Below are 21,744 nucleotides of genomic sequence, written 5' to 3' on the forward strand. Positions count from 1 at the left end.
AGATGCTTTCACAGTGAGGAGCTGTGTTTCTAATTCTATCAGCTTTACCTGGCATTACTGCCGTCACACATCAACAACGGAGTGTGAGAAAGTCTGCTATGTTCTTATTGGTGAAGAACTGTTTTGACTGTCATCAAGGATGTGAACACTGAGTGTTTCTGGCCCTTGACACTATCTAATACGTTATATGGTGTTTACAGGTGAAATAAGAATGATGTTGCTGGCACTCTGTGAGCTCAATGATTCCTCAGAACTCGCAAGAAGTGAGCAAATGAGATAGAAACATGGCACTACTGATAGTACTGATTACCTGTTTTGTGATTATTTTTGCTACTTCCCAGCCTTGCCAGACCCCTGGTGACTTTGTGGCTGCCACTTCTCCAGGGCATATCATGATTGGAGGTTTGTTTGCCATTCATGAAAAAATGCTGTCCTCAGAAGGCTACCCCAGATGGCCAGAAATCCAGAAGTGTGTTGGGTGAGTAAAGCTTCAGAGAACACATTTAGATTTCAAGATTATGCAGTGAGAATAGGGCATGTAAATGTTTACTTGTGTTAACATCTAAATTATTTTAACAAAATTTAAACTCATATATTTTTAAGTTGCATAAAGTTAAGTCTTGCTATTCTTCCTTACAAGAAAGATATATTAGCGCTATATGTATAATCAACCTCCAAGTACAGAGGCAATGAATGCTTCCATTAATATATTTATTTGGATTTTGCCTATAAAGAATAACCCCTGAAGTCACAGGAGAAAACCAATAAGACACAGTAGCCCGTCCACTACAAGCATAAATAGCACAATTATATTCCTATCACCCACAGATGTGGGTTGTTTCAAACATGGATCTTTATTTAATTCTTTGTTTAAAATAGACTGCACTTAAAATTTTTCTCCATACTAACATTTTTGTCAACACTGTATTTATTTCATTCTTGAAATCATCTAATTCTTTCATAATGAATTAAGAACCCTACTTCAACTCAGAATGTTCCTTCTTCCTTGATGAACACTTTATATTGTGAAAGCTTGACTGTAGACATTTGTCACGGTGTATTATAGAAAAATAAAGCTGGATGGAGGATACTACAGATGGTTTTCTTTAAGGAGAACAGGCTATTTGAATTCTAATTTCAGTTTGGTGACAAAGTAATTTTGTAGATTTAGGCAAATCATTTAAACTCTCTGAGTTTCAGCTTCTGATTTTTCTCTTCTGTAAAATAAGGGCCTGGATAACTTTTAAAGACAGGCAGCATCAGCTTCTGTTGCTATAGCAATGTGATCCCAGTGCTTCCTTCTAACTCTCAAATCCTGATTTCTATCTTGATACTTTTGTTTATAAATTTAGTCTCCTCTTTTCCCCTCCTTTTTTTTCTTTTTTTAATCACAAAGTGTTTGGCATGCCCTCTATGAATGCTTTCAGGTGAAATGTGATCCCACATCACTCTAAGATTCCTTCCTGGCATTAAGTTGGGTAATTTGAGCTACTGTCATCTTAATCGTTGATTATCAGGAATACCAGTGAACACCCTGAAATAGTTAATGAGGATTTTTCAGAGCACTAAATAGACACTGCAGATTTAAGGCCCACAATCATAGGCCAACAAATAAGGATGGAAAATGATTTAAAAAAATCATTTGGTCTAATAAGCAAATTTATTCTGGAAAAAAAAAGTCACTGAACATCATTTTGCTTTACTGTCACTCCTTGAGAGAAACAGTATTCATTCAACATTGAACAACTATTTATGAAATGCCTACATTACCTAGGTCGCATTCTAGGCATAGGAGATCCTGAGGTAAACACCAAAGGGGTTCAGACTCTCATGGAGCTAATACGTGGGGGACTCTGAAAATATTACATATTTTATTTGCCAGACAATTCATTACTTTAACCTTTCTTCTTTGTTTCTTTCTTTAAATTAAACACTTAATGTTCATTGCCAAACTTCACATTTAGATAGTCTGTAATGACAAACAGCATTATCCAAATATTATTTAATTTATCATGACTAAATGAATTAAAAGAAACTTGAAAATATCAAAACCCTGAACAACAATATCCCCTTTTATTCATTCAAAAAGTATTTATTGAATTCTTACTCTGTATTAGGCACTGTTTGTAACCTTCTGTATAGAGTGGTGGGTGAAATAAACTTAACAGTAAATCAGTAATTAAACAACTCAATGCTCTGGAATAATCACAAGTCCAGAAACCAACTGGAAAAACCCGCTAAAAGGGGAAATATCTATGCCTTGGAACTGAAATAGTGCATGTTATCTAGGAGAAAGCTATTGTGCGTTTACCCAGAGCCTGTTTTATAAGTCATTCTTAAGAGTCTTATTTGTCTGCTTTCCAACCACAATAGATTAGCCTCACAAAAGTAAAAAAAAGGGAGAGTCTATAAAAGCAGATTCTTGGACAGCAATAAAATGCTGACATCTAACTACAAAAACATCATCATACTGTAGAATACTAAACTGAATATTCAAAATGATCCTGAAATTAACCACGAAAAGGTTAAATCCTGTTCTGTAGACTCCATTTGAGAAACTGTGGGCTCCTATATACTCTTTTTTTTTTTTATTTTTTATTTTTGGCCTCACAGCATGTGGGATCTTAGTTGCCCAAACAGGGATCGAACCCGTGCCCCCTGCATTGGAAGCACGGAGTCTTAACCACTGCACTGCCAGGGAGGTCCCCTTATATACTCTTGAGAAAGGTTTCCATCAAAAACTATTTTTAAATAAATAAAGTTTAGATCCTTCAAGAGATAAGTGTCACCAATTCATAAATTGTCTATTATACGGCAGAAATGAGAATAAAATAGGATATCATCATGTCTGTAGAAGAGTTATGTTCTAATTTCAAAAAACTTGTTTCTCAACAGCTTTGAAATATCAAATTTTCTTCAAACTCTTGCCATGATACACAGCATTGAGATGATCAATAATTCAACACTATTATCTGGAGTCAAACTAGGGTATGAAATCTATGACACTTGCATAGATGTCACAGAGGAAATGGCAGCTGCTCTGAGGTTTCTAAGTTCAACTGCTCCAGAGAAATCGTGGAGCTTAAGTGTGACTATTCCAGATACATGCCAAGGGTTAAGGCTGTCATAGGTGCTGGCTACACAGAAATAACCATGGCTGTCTTCCAGATGTTGAATTTACAGCTCATGCCACAGGTGGGTTTTGTTCTACCTCCATACTTTGGGTTTGATCATATTCTTTATCATGAAAGGATCAGGGTAATCTGGGAAACGAGTGGGGGAGATGCTTTTACTTTAACCTTTCTTTCTCTTCAGTAAAAAAAAAAGGATGTGCCCTATTATGGATAGCATAGTGATCAAAGCACTAAGGGAGTAGTCATCCCTCAATCTGTCAGGTCTAGTTTCTGACAGTTTTCAGTGTGATTTGGATAAGACAGAAACTTCTGATCACCTCAACTGCCTTGTTTCTAAAATAACATCAGTCAGGTACCATGAAGAAAACTGCAGGGGAAGTGAGGGGTAAAGGGGTGTGGAAGTCAAAGAAGACTCTCAAGGAGGTGACGTTTAGCCTGAAACTTGAATGAAAAGGGACAGTCAAGAGGAGAGTACCTAGGCTGAGAAAGCAGTAAGTACAAAGTTGAAATGTCCAAAGAATAACAAAAGGTCAGTATAGTTAGGTCAGTTTGAGCAGAAAGGAGCAGAGTAAGAGATGCATTTGTAGAGAGGGGTAAGGGCCGGGTCATATAGCATCTTGTAAGCTGTGGTATGGTTTGCACTTTGTTCTGAGTATGATGGAAAGGCTTTGAGCAGAGACTGTGAACTACTGAGCTTCCTATAATGCAAACCATTAACCAGGAAGTAAGCAAAATGGTCTCTGAAAGACCAAAGTGTGTATTAGACAGCCCTGCACTAAGTCCTTGCACATTACTCAGAGTCAAGCAAGCTCTCTTGGCTTTGATTTTGAACGAATTAATCTTCATATCACATCACTCTGTAACTCACTAGGTCATTACTTTCTAAGATCAAGGAAGATTAGAAGCAAAATGTTAGAAAAGCCTTATAGTCAGATTATCAAGAAATCACCATCTGATAGAAGTGAACAGATAGAAATATATACATGTATAATATAAGTACATAAGAATTCAAAATATATAACTTTCTGGAGCTAGACTAAGTAAGTGCATATACGCATATAAGACTCTGAGAGTTCCATTATATTATAGCTTAGAGAAGTTGATAATGAAAAGTTTAAGTCCAAAACAAAACAAAACAAAAAGAACTATTCCCCCAAATATCTCAGAGATAAGGCTTTGGCTCAAAATTTCTAGACTACGTATAAAGTTAGTTAAGTGACAAGTAAGAAAAGTAGACTATTTTTAACAATGGTTGTTTAATGTGAAAATGTAATTTCCATGATAGACCACACAATAGGAGAGGGGACTCTCTGTGGTAACACGGATTTTGCAGAAGCCCGGGCGGCACAGTGAAGGTGAGCATAGTTATGTCAGGTACTGGGAAGGGAATTAAGGTTTAGTGAATGTCCAGTGTGCCACTATCCATTTAAAACTTCTCCTTCAGTCTTCACAAGAATCCTGTTGTTTCACAGAGAAAGAAGTGTTAACTAACTTTGCCAAATTTATTGGAGTCAGGATTCTAACAGTTTGTTTGACTCCAAAGCCTATTGTCTTTCCCCCATACCATGTAGCTGCTGTAAATAGTAAAAAAAAAAAAATCACTGAAGAAGTGGCACAGTGCAATTGCAGCTGTGGAAGGTAATAACCCTCCCTAGAATAAAATCACCAAAGCTGTAAATTAGGCAAAACTTTGCACACATTAGGGAGGTCTCCTAAAATGCTGCTGCTCTTTTGAGTAGATTAGGAGTCCGAAAACTATTGAATGTATAGCCTGTGGGTCAAATGTGGCTCTCAAGCTCTTGAGATGTCAAGCTAAGCATGATTTTTAAATTTTTTAAAGGTTGTAACAAAAAATACAAAAATAATATATGACAGAGACCACACATGACCAACAAAGCTTAAAATATTTTACATCTGGTCCTTTACAGAAGAAAGTTTGCTGACCCCTGGACAGATGATTATTTGTCTGGATGATTTATTTTACCTAGAATAAAAATCATCAAAGTTGTCATTTATACACATTTTGAACAAACTAGGTGTCTGAAAATTCATTTTGCTTATTTGACTGGCTGCATTTTCCCATATTTATCTCTAAGTATTTAAAAAATATCCACTATTGGCCCTGGCCTGAGATATAAGATAGATATAAATGGATATAGGAGTGTAGATGGAGATTTAAGATAGAGCCTAAACCCTTGAAGGGCTTATACTATACACAGTACCAAATGATTGAAAAGCAATGACCCTCAACAGTCACCAGGTACTAAGTATCGTGATTTAAGCCATTTATAAAGTAGTTCATTGAAGGGGAAGGATGGAAAGGATCAAAGAATTTAGAAAATGTTATGGAAACTCACAGAAATCAAAGAGAAGAATATCTACTATGAATAGCCACCTGCAGCTCATCAACACCGTAACTAAAAGTTTCTGTCCATTTCCAGGTGAGTTATGAATCAACTGCAGAAACCCTAAGTGACAAAATTCACTTTCCTTCATTTTTACAGACTGTGCCCAGTGACTTCTACTAGACTAAAGCAATGGCCCACCTGATTCAGAAATGTGGATGGAACTGGATTGGCATCCTAACCACAGATGATGACTATGGACGACTGGCTTTCAACACTTTTGCAATTCAGACCTCAACAAATAATGTGTACATAGCCTTCAGAGAAGTTCTCCCAGCCTTCCTCTCAGATAATACCATTGAAGTCAGGATCAGTCAGACACTTGAGAGAATCATAGCAGAAGCCAGGTTAATGTCGTTGTGGTATTTCTGAGTCAGCTCCATGTTTTCAATCTCTTCAGTAAAGCCATTGAAAGGAATATAAATAAGTTCTGGATTGCTAGCGATAACTGGTCAACGGCCACCAAGATCACCGCCATTCCTAAGGTTAAAAGGATTGGCAAAGTTGTGGGGTTTACCTTTAGAAGAAGGAATATGTCCTCTTTCCATTCCTTTCTTCAAAATCTGCATATGTTTCCCAGTGATAATAACAAGCCCTTAAATGAATATGCCACGCTCAAGGCTCTGCCTGTGCATATACTAAGGACAGTGATCTGAGTCAATGCATTTCCAACTATTCTCAGGGGACTTTGTCCTACAAGGCTAACGAGGATATAGAAAGGAACTTCTCGCTGAGAAATGACTTCCTGTGAGATTACACTGAGCCGGGACTTATTCACAGTATTCAGCTAGCTGTGTTTGCCCTTGATTATGCCATTTGGGATCTGTGCCAAGCTCGAGACAGTCAGAACCCCAATGCCTTCCAACCATGGGAGGTACCAACTCACATATCTGAGAAAATTCCCCTACCATCATTTCTCTCCTTTCTTTAATCTGCAATATTTATATAAACTGCTCTTAACTGTATTCCTTTTATAAGTAGATACTTGCAGTGTTTGAATAACCTGAATTTCTATCACTAGTTCTTTGTTCTTAAGAATAATAGAGTTTTTATTTTACCTTCACCTCCTACTCTGACCTACCAAAGTCGTGTTCTTTTAATTTCCAAGAAGACTCTGTTGATAGTGCTCTTTTCCTTTGGTTTATGTATTTGTATCTGATCTTACAGTTTTTCAAAGCTTCAAATGATTATCTCTTTTGATGCTCTTAACAAACACAAGACCAGGCATGTTTAATGATCCCTTTTATTATTGCTAAATATTATGCATAAAGAAACTAAAGCTGAAAGTACCAGAAATATGACTCTCGTCTGGGTCTTCTGACTCCATACCCTCTGGTTTTCATGGTATCTCTGGTGGTTATAGTCCTAATGCCTCCAGTTATGACTCTTACTTAGGGCAGTCTCCCTAGGACTCCAGTCTTCTTCAAATGAATGTTGTTAGGTCAGTCGTAACAAGTCCTATGATATCTCAGGTTTAAATGAACCACTAATTGTGTAAAAGAAGTCTTTCCCTTTCTTCTCTTTGATTAGTTTGTAGAAACTCTAATTAAAGCATAATATGGCCCTATTTAGTGAAAATTTTCCATTGTGTTTTTAAAATGTTCATAAACAAGGCATTTAAAAGCAAACTGCTGCTTTATATGATAAATTTTACTCATTAGAAACAAATTTCTCCTTAATGTGTATTCAAAGCCAAACCTGTCTGTCTTAAGGCAGAATCATGTTCCAAAAAAGATATTTATTTTACATTTGTTAGGGAAAAAAGGTAAAAGGGAATAAGATCCAATTCTTCTGATCACATAAGTGAATGTCCATGGCAAGCTGTTTCTACTTTTTTCATTCTTACTTTAAACACCCACAAACACAAGCTCCAAGTGATCAGCTTACATCTGGGTGAATCATGTGATGGTCATAGGGTGTTTTAAGTTGCTCATTTTAAAACAAGTTTTCACCTTGTAAATGCAAGGCAAGAAAAACCTAATGAAGAGGTAAGACTAGAGATTAGAATTTTTACTTTTAATTAAAACTCTCTTTAAAATATGTGTGTATACACACACACACACACACACACACACACAATTTATTTGTCTAGTGATTTTTACTGTTGTGGCCTCTCCCATTGCGGAGCACAGGCTCTGGACGCACAGGCTCAGCGGCTATGGCTCACGGGCCCAGCCACTCCGCGGCATGTGGGATCTTCCCAGACCATGTGGGATCTTCCCAGACCGGGGCACGAACCCGCATCCCCTACATCGGCAGGCAGACTCTCAACCACTGCACCACCAGGGAAGCCCTGTCTAGTGATTTTAAGATAACTGTTTGAAAGCATACTCTTTGTAATGTAAAACTTTAATGAGGGATTGGTTTAAAAAAAAACTCTAAGTTAAGTGGACCAACATAATGAAACCACTACATGAAATTTTAAGAATGAGAGGTTGAGAAAGAGTAATGGAGAGAAAATAGACAATCAGAGACAGATGGGATAAAGGGGAGGAGCTATAAAAAGACTCATAAGAGAAGAGAATTACAAATAGCAATAGCTATTTATCCTCTGGGAAAGTATTTTAAGTCAGGAGTAAGTCTCAAACATTCTGAGGAAAAATCTCGAGAAAGTATAATTGAAGCAGATCTTCTAAAATGTTTTATTTAAACACTAGGAGCCTGGGGTCATTGTTTATTGCCCCCCACCCCGGGAGCATGGTAATCCAGAACAAACAGAAACAGACTGGAAAGGAGGAATAGGGGAGTGCCTTGCTCCTTTGATCACAAGTAAGCCATGTCTATGCCAGAATTAATTGGACAAATAATGCAAACAATTGTCTTTTTAGGAAGAAATCTCCATAGACATTAAATTTAAAAGATCAGCAACATTTAAGGTCACTAATCAAAGATATATTCCTAAAAATTATTTTGTCCCCTGGAAAAATTCACTAATATTTAAATAATACTTTCTGAATGATTTTAGATTCAAATAACTTTAAAGGAGTTAGTTTTTTCCAATATTTGAGGATAATCCTTACCTTGGCTCCACATTTGGTGATGTCTGTGAGCAGTATTCAGGGATAGCACAGTCATACTTGTTTTATCTCAACAGATTTTTTTTATGTTCCTCAGATGTGTATGAGAATACCACCTCCTTGTTGCGAATAGTGATTTTGGTTTTCTTTTTTGTTTTCCTCTACTGTGGATGATATACAAGGTAGTGAGTGATGTATGTGGGATGAGAGAATGTATAATAGTCAAACTACTCTTTACACAATTATTTGGCAAATATTTGTTGGGTGTCTCAATGTTCCAGCCATTGTGTTGAGTGCTGAAAATATTATGGAGAACAAGACAATTCTCTCCCTAAAGGAGTCATGTGTCTAGAGGAGTAAACAATCAAACAATTAAGGAGCTGATCACAGTGCAGAATAATGCATTACGATGTTTCATATAAATACAAGATGGTAGAGAAGCATATAATTGAGGAAACTAATCCAGCATTAGCAATTCAGAGAACATTCTCCAAAGATCATGACATCTCTGGTGAATATGATAGATGGGTAGGAGTTAAGCAGGACAGAAATTCCCCAGCAAAGTCACAGAGAGAGAAAGCATGGCATCTTCAGGGATCAGAAAGTAGTGCCATAGAACTGGAGTCTTTTGTGGAAATTACAGGCAAATGAGAGTGGAGGGCTAGTGAAGCATCCATCATCAGGGCCTTATCAATCAGAGCGTCTCAAACTTGATTACCTGGTAATATGATTATCATGCTGATGCTAATTCAGTAGTTCCAGTGTGGGGAACCTGAAAGTCTGCACTTCTAACAATCTCTCAGGTGATGCTGATATTGCTGGTACAAAGACCATCCTTTCAATAGAAAGTCTGCAAGCTATGTTTAAAGGTTTGGACTTGAGAGAGCAAAGGGGAGCCAATTAAAGCTAGTTTTAGACAGAAGAGTGATGTGACCTGCTTTCCATTGTAGAAATAGTATTCCTACTGCAATGTAATTGACTAGAGGAACACAAGACTAGACAGAGAAAGACCAGTTTGGTAATCCAGGCATACAATAAGGATGCCTTATACTTCAGGTATAAGTGCTACAGGTACTAAGGGTGTGACAATGAGGATGGAGAGGCATATACTTAAGAGGAAAGACAAAGAGTATTTGGAGATAGATTGGATGTAAAGAATGACAGAGAAAAGCAAAGATGTCGCAAATGATTCTAAATTTGGGCAACTGGTGCCATTTATTGAGATGGAAACACAGAGAAAAGTGAAGGTCCGGAAGCGAGAAGAAGTATTAAGCATTCCATTTTGGACATGTTGAATGTGAAGAACTTATGAGACATTCAAGTGTAGTGGTCCAAAAGTCAGAAGAGACATGAGGACAAAAAGGGAACGATTGTGGAGCAATGAGGAAAATAATAACTAATAATTTTTAAGGCCTACTATACTAAGCATTGACACACATCATCTCTAATCTTTAAATATTATGGTAGAGCCACCGATTCTTGTTCATTACACTTCGTCCTAAAGAACTGGCAAGAAGAAGTGTTACTGGTGACTGAGAATTGCAGCAGTTTAGAGATGGAGGGGACCTCAGCCATAAGGGTCTGGCCCGTGGGCACTCATAGAGTTAGCAGTGAAACTGTCCCAGCCTTAGTCATGTGCGTTTTTGCTACACCATGGAAAAGTTTACAAAAGAAAAAGACATAGGTTGGGTACCAGACAGAGATGCAAGGCTGCTTCCTTGCTAGTCTCTAATTCGCTCACATAGATACCTCTTTTCACAAGCACAGCTCACTTACGGAGATGTAGTGGACAGCAGAGAGGCTGGGGACATGGAAAACAGCATCAACCACAGCAGCTTAATTGGAGTGGTCTCCTGACCTCGTGTTTTCAGAAACAGGTCATTACCATACAGAGGTGAATTATATATAATCATGGAGATGCAAATCCTACTCTCTAAATATTTTAGAGTCAAGTTATCATGAGTTTCAGAGTCTTGATGAAAAATAAACAAATAATGGATGGAAAAGGCCTTAAATAGCTTAATAACTGTAAGCATTAATGTTCAAAATTACCTTAATCCAGAGCAAATGTTCGATAGAATATTTAACAAGTGATGAATGTACTGTTTTGTTTGCCTCCACCCTCTTTCCTGTAAGAACAAACATGGAATTGTGCTAGTTTATTTACATCATACAATGTTATCATTATTTACAGAACGTATATGTGTCAGAAATTTACCCTGTAAAACCTGATTAAATGGAGGAAAAAACTGGTGGAAATTATAGTTCAAACAAAAGAATGGAAGAGGATATGCTCTCTAAACAACTAAGTTCCTGGGGCTTACGTGTGTATATTGCTTAAGGAAGGAACAGAAGAAAAATCAATACACAGGTAGAGATGGGAACATTGAAGGTAGGGCTTTACTTGTTCTATTTTTGTTCCCTCCATATTTTTTGTTCCAGGCAATTGCTGGAATAAGATTTTGTCAGTTAATTCTACCACCTTAGATCTGACATCCTGCTTCTTTAAAGCAATACTAATTAATTTGAATTGATTAAAAGAACTACGAAACCTGTGAGGACATATAATAAAATCAATATACATGCTTAGAGATTTTGCTAAAGTGATATTTGGTTATTGACATGACTACTGTAGCTAATATATTTACTTAAAATACAATTTGATTTTCTTATATTCTATTTGCCAAAGGGGAAAAAAACTGAAGGAAAGAAACATTCATAAAAGGTTAACTAAGGGACTTCCCTGGTGGTCCAGTAGTTAAGACTCCACGCTCCCAATGCAGAGGGCCCGGGTTCGATACCTGGCCAGGGAACTAGATCCCACACACCGCAACTAAGAGTCCACATGCCGCAATGAAGATCCTGCACGAGGCACCAAAGATCCCACATGCCACAACTAAGACCCGGCACAGCCAGACAAACAAATAAATAAATATTTTTTAAAAAAAGATTAACTAGGAAGAAATAGAATAAGAATAACTCTATTCAAATAGAATAATTTCAGCCTTGTTCCATAGATTTTGCACCCAACAAAAGCCACATAAACATCACAGGTATAGATGCACGGGACCGTGGAGCCAGAACTCAAATGTTTTCCTCCCTCCCAGTCCAGTATTCTTCTCCTGCAGCACAAGCTCAATACGGCTGCCTCATTTGTCAGTAAAACATTTTCTGTTCTAGCTATATTGCATACAAGTTCTCACTGAACAAACTGGGTAACAAGAAAAGTACTTTTTCATTATATTTCTTCTCAAGTTAAAAAAAATCATTTTCTGAACTAAATTGGAAATAGAATTTAGAGATCACTTTACTATACTTTCCATTACTGAAACAGACTTGAAAACCATTGGAGATGAGAAGATCTACACATCCCACCAAACGAGTATGGACTTAGAAGGCAGACACTAGCAGTTACCTTGGGCTCACCAATTAAACTTCTCAGGTAGGGACGCCCCTCAGTACAAACCCCAAGAGCAGGGTGCTGTTGTTACCGGACTGTTGCCCAGGTCTGTAGCTCTGTCCCCTCAGCCTTCATTTTGGGGCTGGTGAGCATGACAGCTACTGGCTTGGATTACCTACTCAGACTTGGCCAAAGGCCCAGGCTGATTGTGACTCTAGAAGGAAAGGACGAATTTCCTGCTTTCCATAACTCCAAATGGCACAGGGGTGATTTCTTTGAGTCAGAAGGAAAAAAACAATGAGGAGAATTTAAATGAATATATTGTTAGGTGCAATGGCAAGACTTCATAATGAAAGTCAAGATGTGTATCCTCAGATAAGGTCCTTCACTCCTTGGCTGGGGCCCTCCTCTGAGAAAAGAGGAAGACGATCCCTGCTCAGCTTGCTTTGCTGAGTTGTTATGGAGTAAAAGGGCATCACAGATTTGAGTATTAGCATGTAATGTATGAATGTCAGGTGACTTTATTAGTTGGTAGATGCAAAGTATTTTTATTTATTTGCAGAACATCCCTATTAGCCAATAACAGGTACTTAACGGTATTAAGCTAATCTCTATTAACCCTTAATCTGTGCCATATACTGGGCTAAAGTGCTTACATCCATAATTACATTTAATTCTTATAATAATCATATTAAGTAGGTTTCATTTACCTCAACTGTGGCCTAGAAAGAAATTGTAACTGCCAAGATCACACCACTAATGAAATATGGAACCAGAATTAGAGCCCAGGCATCTGCCCCAGAGGACCCATTAATTCTGCAATGTGGAGAAAGTAAAGATGGTCAGATTTCAATTTTGTAGGCTAGAGAAGCTACCTCCATAAACATTAACTTGCTTTCTCAAATTCACAGAGCAAGCCTTTGGCAGAAATTCTCAACATTTCTCAAATTGTGGCCTAGTAGTTAAGCACCTTCTCAACTAATTACCACACTCACTGATCCAGAATGTCCTTTTTCTAATTTTTAAGTGATATTCCTGTAAGGCAGTGTTACAGTTGGGATAATGGATACACTTACAATATTTATATCAGTCTTTGCTTCTGTTTTTATTGTTCATAGTTACTTGATGTACTGAAAAATGTGATGTTCACAGATGGAGGGAGTTCATTTCATTTTGATGCCCATGGAGATATGAATACTGGATATGATGTTGTGCTCTGGAAGATCAACAGCCACATGACTATTGCCAGGATGGCACAATACGACCTGAAGAATGATGTCTTCATTGTCACAGACCAAGAAACAAAAAATGAGTTCAGGAATCTTAAGGTAATTTTGCTGTTGGCTGCTTTGTAGCATTCAAATCAATTGGTACTTCAACTGCGAAAGTCCTTGACCCCGCCAGGACCTCCAGTGGTCCTACTGCCTGTTCTCTGTCCCCAACTTCCCTCCTTAAATTCCAGTCAACTTGTATATCACTCCCTGTACACACCACTCAATTTCCTTGCCCATCTCTCTCTTCATCTTATTCATTGGACCGAAGTATAATCCTGGTTATATTAAACTAATCAGTATAGCCCCCATGTAGCTGAACTTGGCAAAAACAAACAAGCAAAAAAGAAAAAGAAAAAAACCCCACCTACCTTGCTGACTGTTCTCATTTAAAATTCATGATCTCTAACCTCCAGTGGGTCCTAAATGCTATTGGGCAATCAGACTATTACCCTAGCCCATAATCTGTCCACCTTCTTAGATGGCTTTTTATACTTTCTTTTCTCTCCTTTGACTCCAACACATCTTCCCCATCTTCACTTTCAGTGGACCCTGCTTCCTATTTGACTAACAAAACTGAGACAATCAAAAGAGAACTCCAGTGTTCTGCTGACACCACATCTGTGCCTGTATCCCTGCTTTCCATCTGGCACTGTGGATGGATTGTCTATGCCCCTAGCCAAGGTCAGCTCCTCCAGTTGACCTCTGAATCCCAACCCCTTTTACTTACTCAAGGACATTGCTCTGGCAATTCTCCACTCTCTTCTGCACCCTCAAGTATTTTCTGTGTTATTTAAACAGTGATACAAACATGCTGTTTTTCCTCCCATCTTAAGAAAAAAACCGAAGAACTCCATTGACCCCCCACCTTCCCCTCCATATACTACCCATTCCTCTATTTCTCTTTACTGCAAAACTCCTTGGAAAAGTTGAATATATTCACTGGCCTCAATATCTCTCCTCCCATCATTCTTTTGAACTCTTTTCAGTCCATCAAAATTCTTTCTCTCTAGTTAATAAATACAAACATCATCTTACTTCACTTACTGGCTAATTATTCTCCCTTCTTTATTTGCTTCCACAACAGCACACTCCCTTGGTTTTCTTCCTCTGTTTCTGGCCACTACTTCTCAGTCTCCTTTGCTGTTTCCTTACCATTCTTATTGCCTATAAGTATTGGTGGGCCCAGAGCTCAGAACCGCTCCTCTTACTGGTCTGCACTTTTCCTTAGTGATCTCATCCAGGCATTTAAATAATGTCACTATATAGAAGGCAGATGACTTCCAGATTTTTATCTTCTGAATTTCAACTCAAGTAAATATACAATTGCCTGACTGACATCTCTACCTGGGTGTCTGGTAGTCATCTTAACTAATTATCTCCAAAACTGAGTTCCAAAAGCTACCCCCATTGCAATAAATGGCAACTCCCTTCTCCTAGCTGCTCATGGAAAAATCTGGTGGGATCCTTGTCACTTCTCTTTCTGTCACACTTCATATCCATCCTAAGTTATACTTTCAAAATGAGTCCAGAATCTGACACTTTTGTCCTCTACTCTGTTGCTACCACCCCACTCCAAGCTAGGATCACCTCTCACCCAGATTCAGATAGTAGGTTTCTAACTGCTCCTTGCTTCCACTCTTAGCCCCTTCAGTCTGTTCTTAAGACAGAAGCCTGAGTAATCCTGTAAAATATCATGCTCTGCTCAGAACCCTGCCTATACATCCTATTTCTCTCAGAGGAAAAGCCAGTGTCTTTAAACACCACACATTACCTGTCACCAGCACCTCCCTGACCTCATCTCCCACTACCTTCCTACAACCCCACGGGCTTTCTCAATCTTCCATACATGTCTTCCCTTCTCCTAGCTCGAGGCCTTTTACCTGCTGTTTCCTTTGCCTATAATAATCTTCTCTGATGTCCACATGGTACACGTTCTCACTTCCTTTCTGTCTTTCCTAAAATGTCACCATCTCAGGGAGGCCTTCCCTGGTCACCTTATTTAAAATTGCATTGTCAACCTAATACTCCTTCTATACCCTCCTGTCTTTAGTTTTTCTCCTTAGCACTTATCACTATCTAGCATTCTGGACATTTTGCTTATTTTTATTTTGTTTATTGTCAATCTTGTCAACTAGAACAGAAGGCCTCTGAGAGCATGGAATTTTGTATTTCATTCCTTACTGTGGCCCCAGTAATTGCAACAGTGCCTGGCATATAATAGGCCCTCAAAATGTATGTGTTCAACGAAAGAATGAACATAGAAATGCTTTAAGCCACTATCTTATTCTAATTTTCCCTGTCATAAATTTCAGTTAAGTAAGGTACTTTTTCCTTGAAACACAGAAACATAGCCATCCTTCTGCATTCTCAAACTTTCATCATTGTCTTCGTTATCATCACTATCATCCTCACAACTACATTGTGAACCCAGCACTCTGCTAAACACCGTAACTCACGCTGGATTTTTTAAACCATGCTGTGACTCATTTTATTATTGAATATAGAGAGGATTCCCTATTATAATTTCTGCAAGAAGTGCTACTTTTAACCGTTACCAAGACATCTCCAGACTTTGTAGGGGAGACACTAAATGTGGGGGAGATGATAGGATGACAGATAACTGAGTGGGGCTTTTAGGGACTAAACGGAAGGGACTGACAACCATGAAAAGAGGGACAAGGCTTCCTTTCTGATGGAAACACCCATACATATTTCAAGGAGGTAGTAGAAACCAACAAGATCTGAGATCAGTTAGGTCAGACTTCAAGAAAATGACAAACCACGCTTCTAAGACACGTGAGAGAGGGTCCTTTTCCTGTTCTCCTTTAAGAGCCAGTGTGTACTGAGTTCCGGGGCTACCCCTAATAACCTAGTGTGCAAGGCCCCAAATCAGTGCTTGTAATGAAGCTCTAGTGGAAGTTGAGAAAACAGAAGTACAAGTTAGATGCATAACCAAGGCTTCCAGTGGTGAACGAGGCAAAAGGAAACTTGCCTATTTTATTTCCACTGGGCATGGGTGAGGCGAATTGCTATACAAAGGCAATGGCTGTCTAATAACTCACAGTACTTTTATCATGTACACATTTATAAATCACACACATATTTCTATTTTCTAGTAATTAAACTTTTCCCTATAACTGTATACAAAGAGTTTTGGTGGGAAAAGCGGAGGGAAAACAGTTGGTCACAGACTGGTCTTTTTCTCATTGTAATCATCCTCAGGAACGTTGAAGAAATGCCATATGTACACAGCAGTGCCTGAAACTATTTGCCAGGAACTCTTATGTAAGTGCTTCCTTGTCCTTGGTAGTAACATTAACTTGCCAAAGAAACGTTCCTTGATATTGTTACCACATCTTAACTGTGGCTTAGTTTTCTTATGTGAAAAAATGATGATAAAAATGCTTGTTCTGTCTACCATATAAGGTTACTATAAAGATCTACAGAGAGAATGCACGTTAATGTGTTTTGAAAGCTATACATCACTATTCGAAAATATTACTACTATCCTCATCATAGTTGTTATTTGTTTTCACAACAATCTTGTGAGGTCAGTAACTATTACCAAGGAGGAATTTAAGGAACAGTAAGATTAAGTGTCTTGCCTAAAGTCCACAGCTTTTTGGTGGCCAACTTGATGTGAATTCAGACAGCCCAACTAGCTGCTATACCATACAAATCCATATACACTGCAAATTAGGGAGAGAAAAGGTTTCCAGAGTTGTATATCAACACTTATTTTCATGCCTTTGACCTAAAATGTTTAAACTTTTAAGGAGATACATTAAATAATCTTACAGCCATCCAAGTATCAGGTTAGAATCATAAACCTGTTTCTCCAGTGGGTCAGTCAAAATACATACAGAACAAGAGGAAAGGGTATGTTCCACACAGTGCTTACCCAAGTAGAAAAAGATATTCTTGGACCTTCAAAATTTGTTAAATTTACTAGTTTGGAAATAGGAATTATTATATTCTGTAGATGAAACAGTAATTTAGAACACCTGGTTTGTCAGTATCTATCACAACTGAAGACAGTCTCTGACTTAGCAATTCTCCTGATAGAACATTTAGACCTCAGAAATAAATTCTCAACTACATAGAAATACATGATATTCCTTGTAAAAATCCTTATAAGAATAAAAAATTTTTAACTTCAAACAAGTTAAATGTCTATAAAGAATTCATTAAATAAATTATGGTACATTTGTTCAATAAAAGACTGTTCAGCCACTTGAAAAAGTGAAGTAAGTTTATACGAACAGCGACTAAAAGGCCCTGCCATCTATTGTGAATGATGGAAACCAGTTGCAGAATAGTATAATTTTTGTATACATACTATATATAAAGATTGGGAAGACAAGTATCTAACTGGTAATACTAGTTTCCTCTAAAGGGTACATGATTGAGCAGACTTTCACGTTCTATGTTTTATTACTGTTTGAATTTTAATTACAATGAGCATGTTTTACTTCAGAATAAAAATGTTAAGAAAAATAATTTCTTAACCAGCCCATTTGCTGATCTGGTATTATTGCAATGAAAATCATTAAAAGCTGTTTTATATAACAAAAATAGAAAGTAAGTGGTAAAGAACATTCTAAAAGAGAATAATAATGATAAAGGTGAGAGAACTGCCAGGAGTCAGTAGTTCTTCCAGATAAAGTAACAATAATTAAATGATGCAATATTGAAACAAAAACAAACATAAATAAAATGGAATCTTAAAATCCAAATAAACTCATTTATATATTATATTTAAGCATTCAGTAAAATAAGAATCACATAATTCCAGGAAAGTGAATATTATTTAATAAATAATAAATTTATTTATTAAATAATATTTAATATTATTTATATTATATATATATATAATTGTAGGGAGGGATAATTGTAGTGCTGTATAGGGAAAATTGATTTAGATCGAAAACTTATACCCCAAATGAACTCTATGTCAGTTATTTGGTCACAGAAATGCAAAAAGAAAAAAAAAAGTAAAGCATTAGTTACCAAAAATAAAGTTATGCTAACATATGAAGAAACATCATAACATTGGATTACTTGGACATTTTTTGTGTGTTTGAACTATTTCCTTAAGTCAACTTCCCAGAATAAAACTGTTGGTGTGCTCACGCACACATACACACACACACACACACACACACAAAACACACATTTACATGGTTCTTGACAGGAGTTGGGAATCAAATTCAGAACACATGTTTTGAAAAATATGAGAGTACATATTTAGAGATAGAATTAAACAAAATATCTGAACTAAAGCCCATCCAGAACGTCATATATTCTGTAATTAATTACAACAGGTAAAGTTAGAAACAACCTACGTCCACCATAGAAATAAAATAAATTATAACATTTCTTTATAACTAAATATTAAGATGCCACATAAAAAGATAAATATAAAGATTAGGCTGCAAAATGGAAATGGTTTATGATCTATAAGTGAAAAATTTTAGATGTTATGGGTACTTTACTTAATAAAGATTCTAAGGAAGCATAGAGAAATAGAAAATATTTGTGTTCAGGATGTGAGAATATGGGATAATTCTATGTTCCCTTTAATGTTATTTTAATAATATGTTATATATTTAAATATCATAATGGAGTATACTGAAATGTACAGATGATAAGAGTAAGATTGTTCCCATCAACTTGCAATTCTATTGCCACTAGTTAGGGCGAAAGTAGACTATGAAGTAAATGTAATAAATGTGAACTGGATGCCCTAAAGCACAGCTGCTATCTAATCCAGTTTTAATTGTCTGGAGGCTGACAATTAATTTAATTGTCTGGAGGCTGAGAAAAATCATGAAAAAAAGCAATGCCTGAAACCACATATGTTTCTAGCAGAAAAACTATCATAGAATGTCTATTAGATTTACCTTTGGGGACTGGGGGTTGTGACACTAAGCTCATAATTTGCTTCCAGGCACAGCACATAACACTTGGTAGCTCAGACTCCACACTGGCAAAATGGCTATAATAAACTCACTTTTTCTTCTGATACTTGAGAATAGTCTATACTTAGAATTTTTAACGACCAAAAAGAAATGAAAAAAAACAGAAAGTACGTATATTTGAGCTGCAGAATACAGACTGTGAGCTAGTTGAGGGCAGGGACAGAACTCATCCTCTTCATATGTATCACGAGCATTTAGGAAAACTCCCCTACTCTGTAGGTGTGTATTAGTAGAACAATTTGGAATACTGTTGCCACCTAGTGGGCAATTATATTTTTACTTTTTATTTATGGTCAATAGTATAACAGGAACTAGGACCCTCATGGAACACTTTTAGAACAGCTTCATGATAAACACTTATATAGATGTTCCTGCTTAATTCAATACTAATGAATACAAGCATTAAACTAAAATATATTTTTATTAGTTTACCAAATAAAGTAATTAAGAAATGGTAATGTAAAAATATATTCTTAGGAGCGAAGAAGTTACTTTTAAATTGACTCCAAAAAAATTACAACTTTTAATTTTGGCAGGGCAATAATCCCTCATTTTCAACTTATATACATTTTTTCCTTGGGGAAAAGTATAGAAATTGCCCTTATAGAACTTGCTCTTTCTTCCTAAATATTCAAACTATAATAAATACATATGAACAAAATCTTCACAAAAAATTTAAAAACTTTTTCACCATTTATTCATTCATTTAATATTTCTTGTCGTAGCCTTTCCCTTTTCACTTAAGGAAGATCCTTTACACTTCTGTAAGGTCAGTTAAGTATAGATGAACACTTTCAGTTTTTTCCCGCCCTAGAAGCTTGTTCTCTCCCCTTCAATTATGAATGATAACCTTGCTGGGTAGAGAATCCTAGGTTATAGTTGTTTTTTTTTTTCTTCAAGCACTTTAAATATGTCATGCCACTCCCTTCTGGCCTTATAACTCAATTTTTTAATAAAACACTTACACAACTATCAAGTGCTTTGATGGACTCTTAGAGCAGTCCAGATTTTTATGAACTAGGTTTCAAGATTTTAAATGACTACTAGAGGAAGCTAGGAAACACTTCAAACTCAGAACATGATGTTTGTAACAGAAGTAAAGACTACTTAACATTTAGGTACCTATGCCTCCATTCCTATTTAACCTTTTTTGCATCATCTAAACAGAACTTTGTTATTGAATCAATGTTTCACCCTGTCAGTGTCATAAATTCTTTTGTTTTAGAGTTAGCATTTAGTCAAAGTACACATGGACCTTCCAATAACAAGTATATATTCAAGGAGACAGCTGTTTTTGATACTTTTAATGCTTTATTTTTGGACAGCCTAGCAGGGATAACTCTTGGATGTTTTGTAGTACTAAGCTTTTGAGAAAAGGTGTTTAATCTACACTTTCTGGTTGAATGAAAGAATGAAGGAATAATGAACAAATAATAGCTGATTTTTAACCTCTATAACATTCTCTCTCCTAGGCTATACAGTTTTAATCTTAAAAAATTTCCCTAGATTTTGGGTTTTTTACCCAACCCAGACCTCTTGTTGGAGAGCTCTGATAATTTAAATGATTTGTGGTATTAGTGCCCTGCCAATTATCCTTAACAAATTCTGTTGTTAATCTTCATTATCACGATCATAAATAGTAAATAATAATTAAGTGTCCATTTGTAGATAGTGGTGAAAGGAGAAATATGAAAAAAAAAACTACCTGAGACTCTGTCATCTTAATTAGCTATGCCTAGATATTATTAGACTTCACATTGGAAATTAGAAATCAGTATGAGTAGCCCCAAGTAAAAAGGTTCAGAAGAGAAAAAAGAAAATTATTTTGATAAGTTGATTTTTTAAATTCCTGAATAGGGAAAACATTCAAATAGGCCAGTTCTCTGTCTCCAAGAAAACATGACCATATAAACCAAGAGAGAGACAAGCAGCTGAAGGAAGCTGAAGAACTGTATGAAGGCATGTAGGACAAGAGGTAATTGTCTTAAGGGAATATAAGGTGGCATCATTCACATCATGATTATGAAATAATAGCCCTTCTTCAATTGTAACTATATAAGTAAGGTATTATATTGTACACTTATAATGGGTAGGATTAATTTTGCAAGACCACTTCCCTATACGTGTATGAGGAGGGTGGCGTGGGACACGGAGCTGGAGAAGCACTGGCAAGTCATCATAAAAGGCTATTGCAGGATGCAGATTTGAAGCACATAAAGTCATAATTGTGCCTCAAGTGTGAAAAGTCTGTAGCAAATTCAGTGTTGGGGATCATAAAATCCTCACTTTGTCATACAAGATTATTACTAGGGGGCTTCCCTGGTGGTGCAGTGGTTGAGTGTCCGTCTGTCGATGCAGGGGACGCGGGTTCGTGCCCCGGTCCAGGAAGATCCCACATGCCGCGGAGCGGCTGGGCCCGTGAGCCATGGCCGCTGAGCCTGCGCGTCCGGAGCCTGTGCTCCGCAACGGGAGAGGCCACAGCAGTGAGGGGCCCGCGTACCGCAAAAAAAAAAAAAAAAAAAAAAAAAAAAAA

The 21,744-nt window shown here is 37.0% G+C and overlaps 1 protein-coding gene across 1 annotated transcript; it reads left to right on the forward strand.

Moving 5' to 3' along the window:
• Positions 1–284: 284 nt before the first annotated feature.
• Positions 285–13,311, forward strand: GPRC6A (G protein-coupled receptor class C group 6 member A). The gene is given in 7 exon segments (XM_027093459.1): positions 285–478; positions 2,896–3,047; positions 3,050–3,195; positions 5,576–5,879; positions 5,882–6,150; positions 6,153–6,413; positions 13,075–13,311. Coding segments are annotated over 7 exon segments (1,563 nt in total).
• Positions 13,312–21,744: the final 8,433 nt, after the last annotated feature.

Source organism: Aethalodelphis obliquidens, unplaced genomic scaffold (genome assembly GCF_003676395.1).
Source record: "Aethalodelphis obliquidens isolate GAN/ISIS:26980383/991018 unplaced genomic scaffold, ASM367639v1 scaffold3, whole genome shotgun sequence".
In the NCBI taxonomy this organism is placed as follows: domain Eukaryota; kingdom Metazoa; phylum Chordata; class Mammalia; order Artiodactyla; family Delphinidae; genus Aethalodelphis; species Aethalodelphis obliquidens.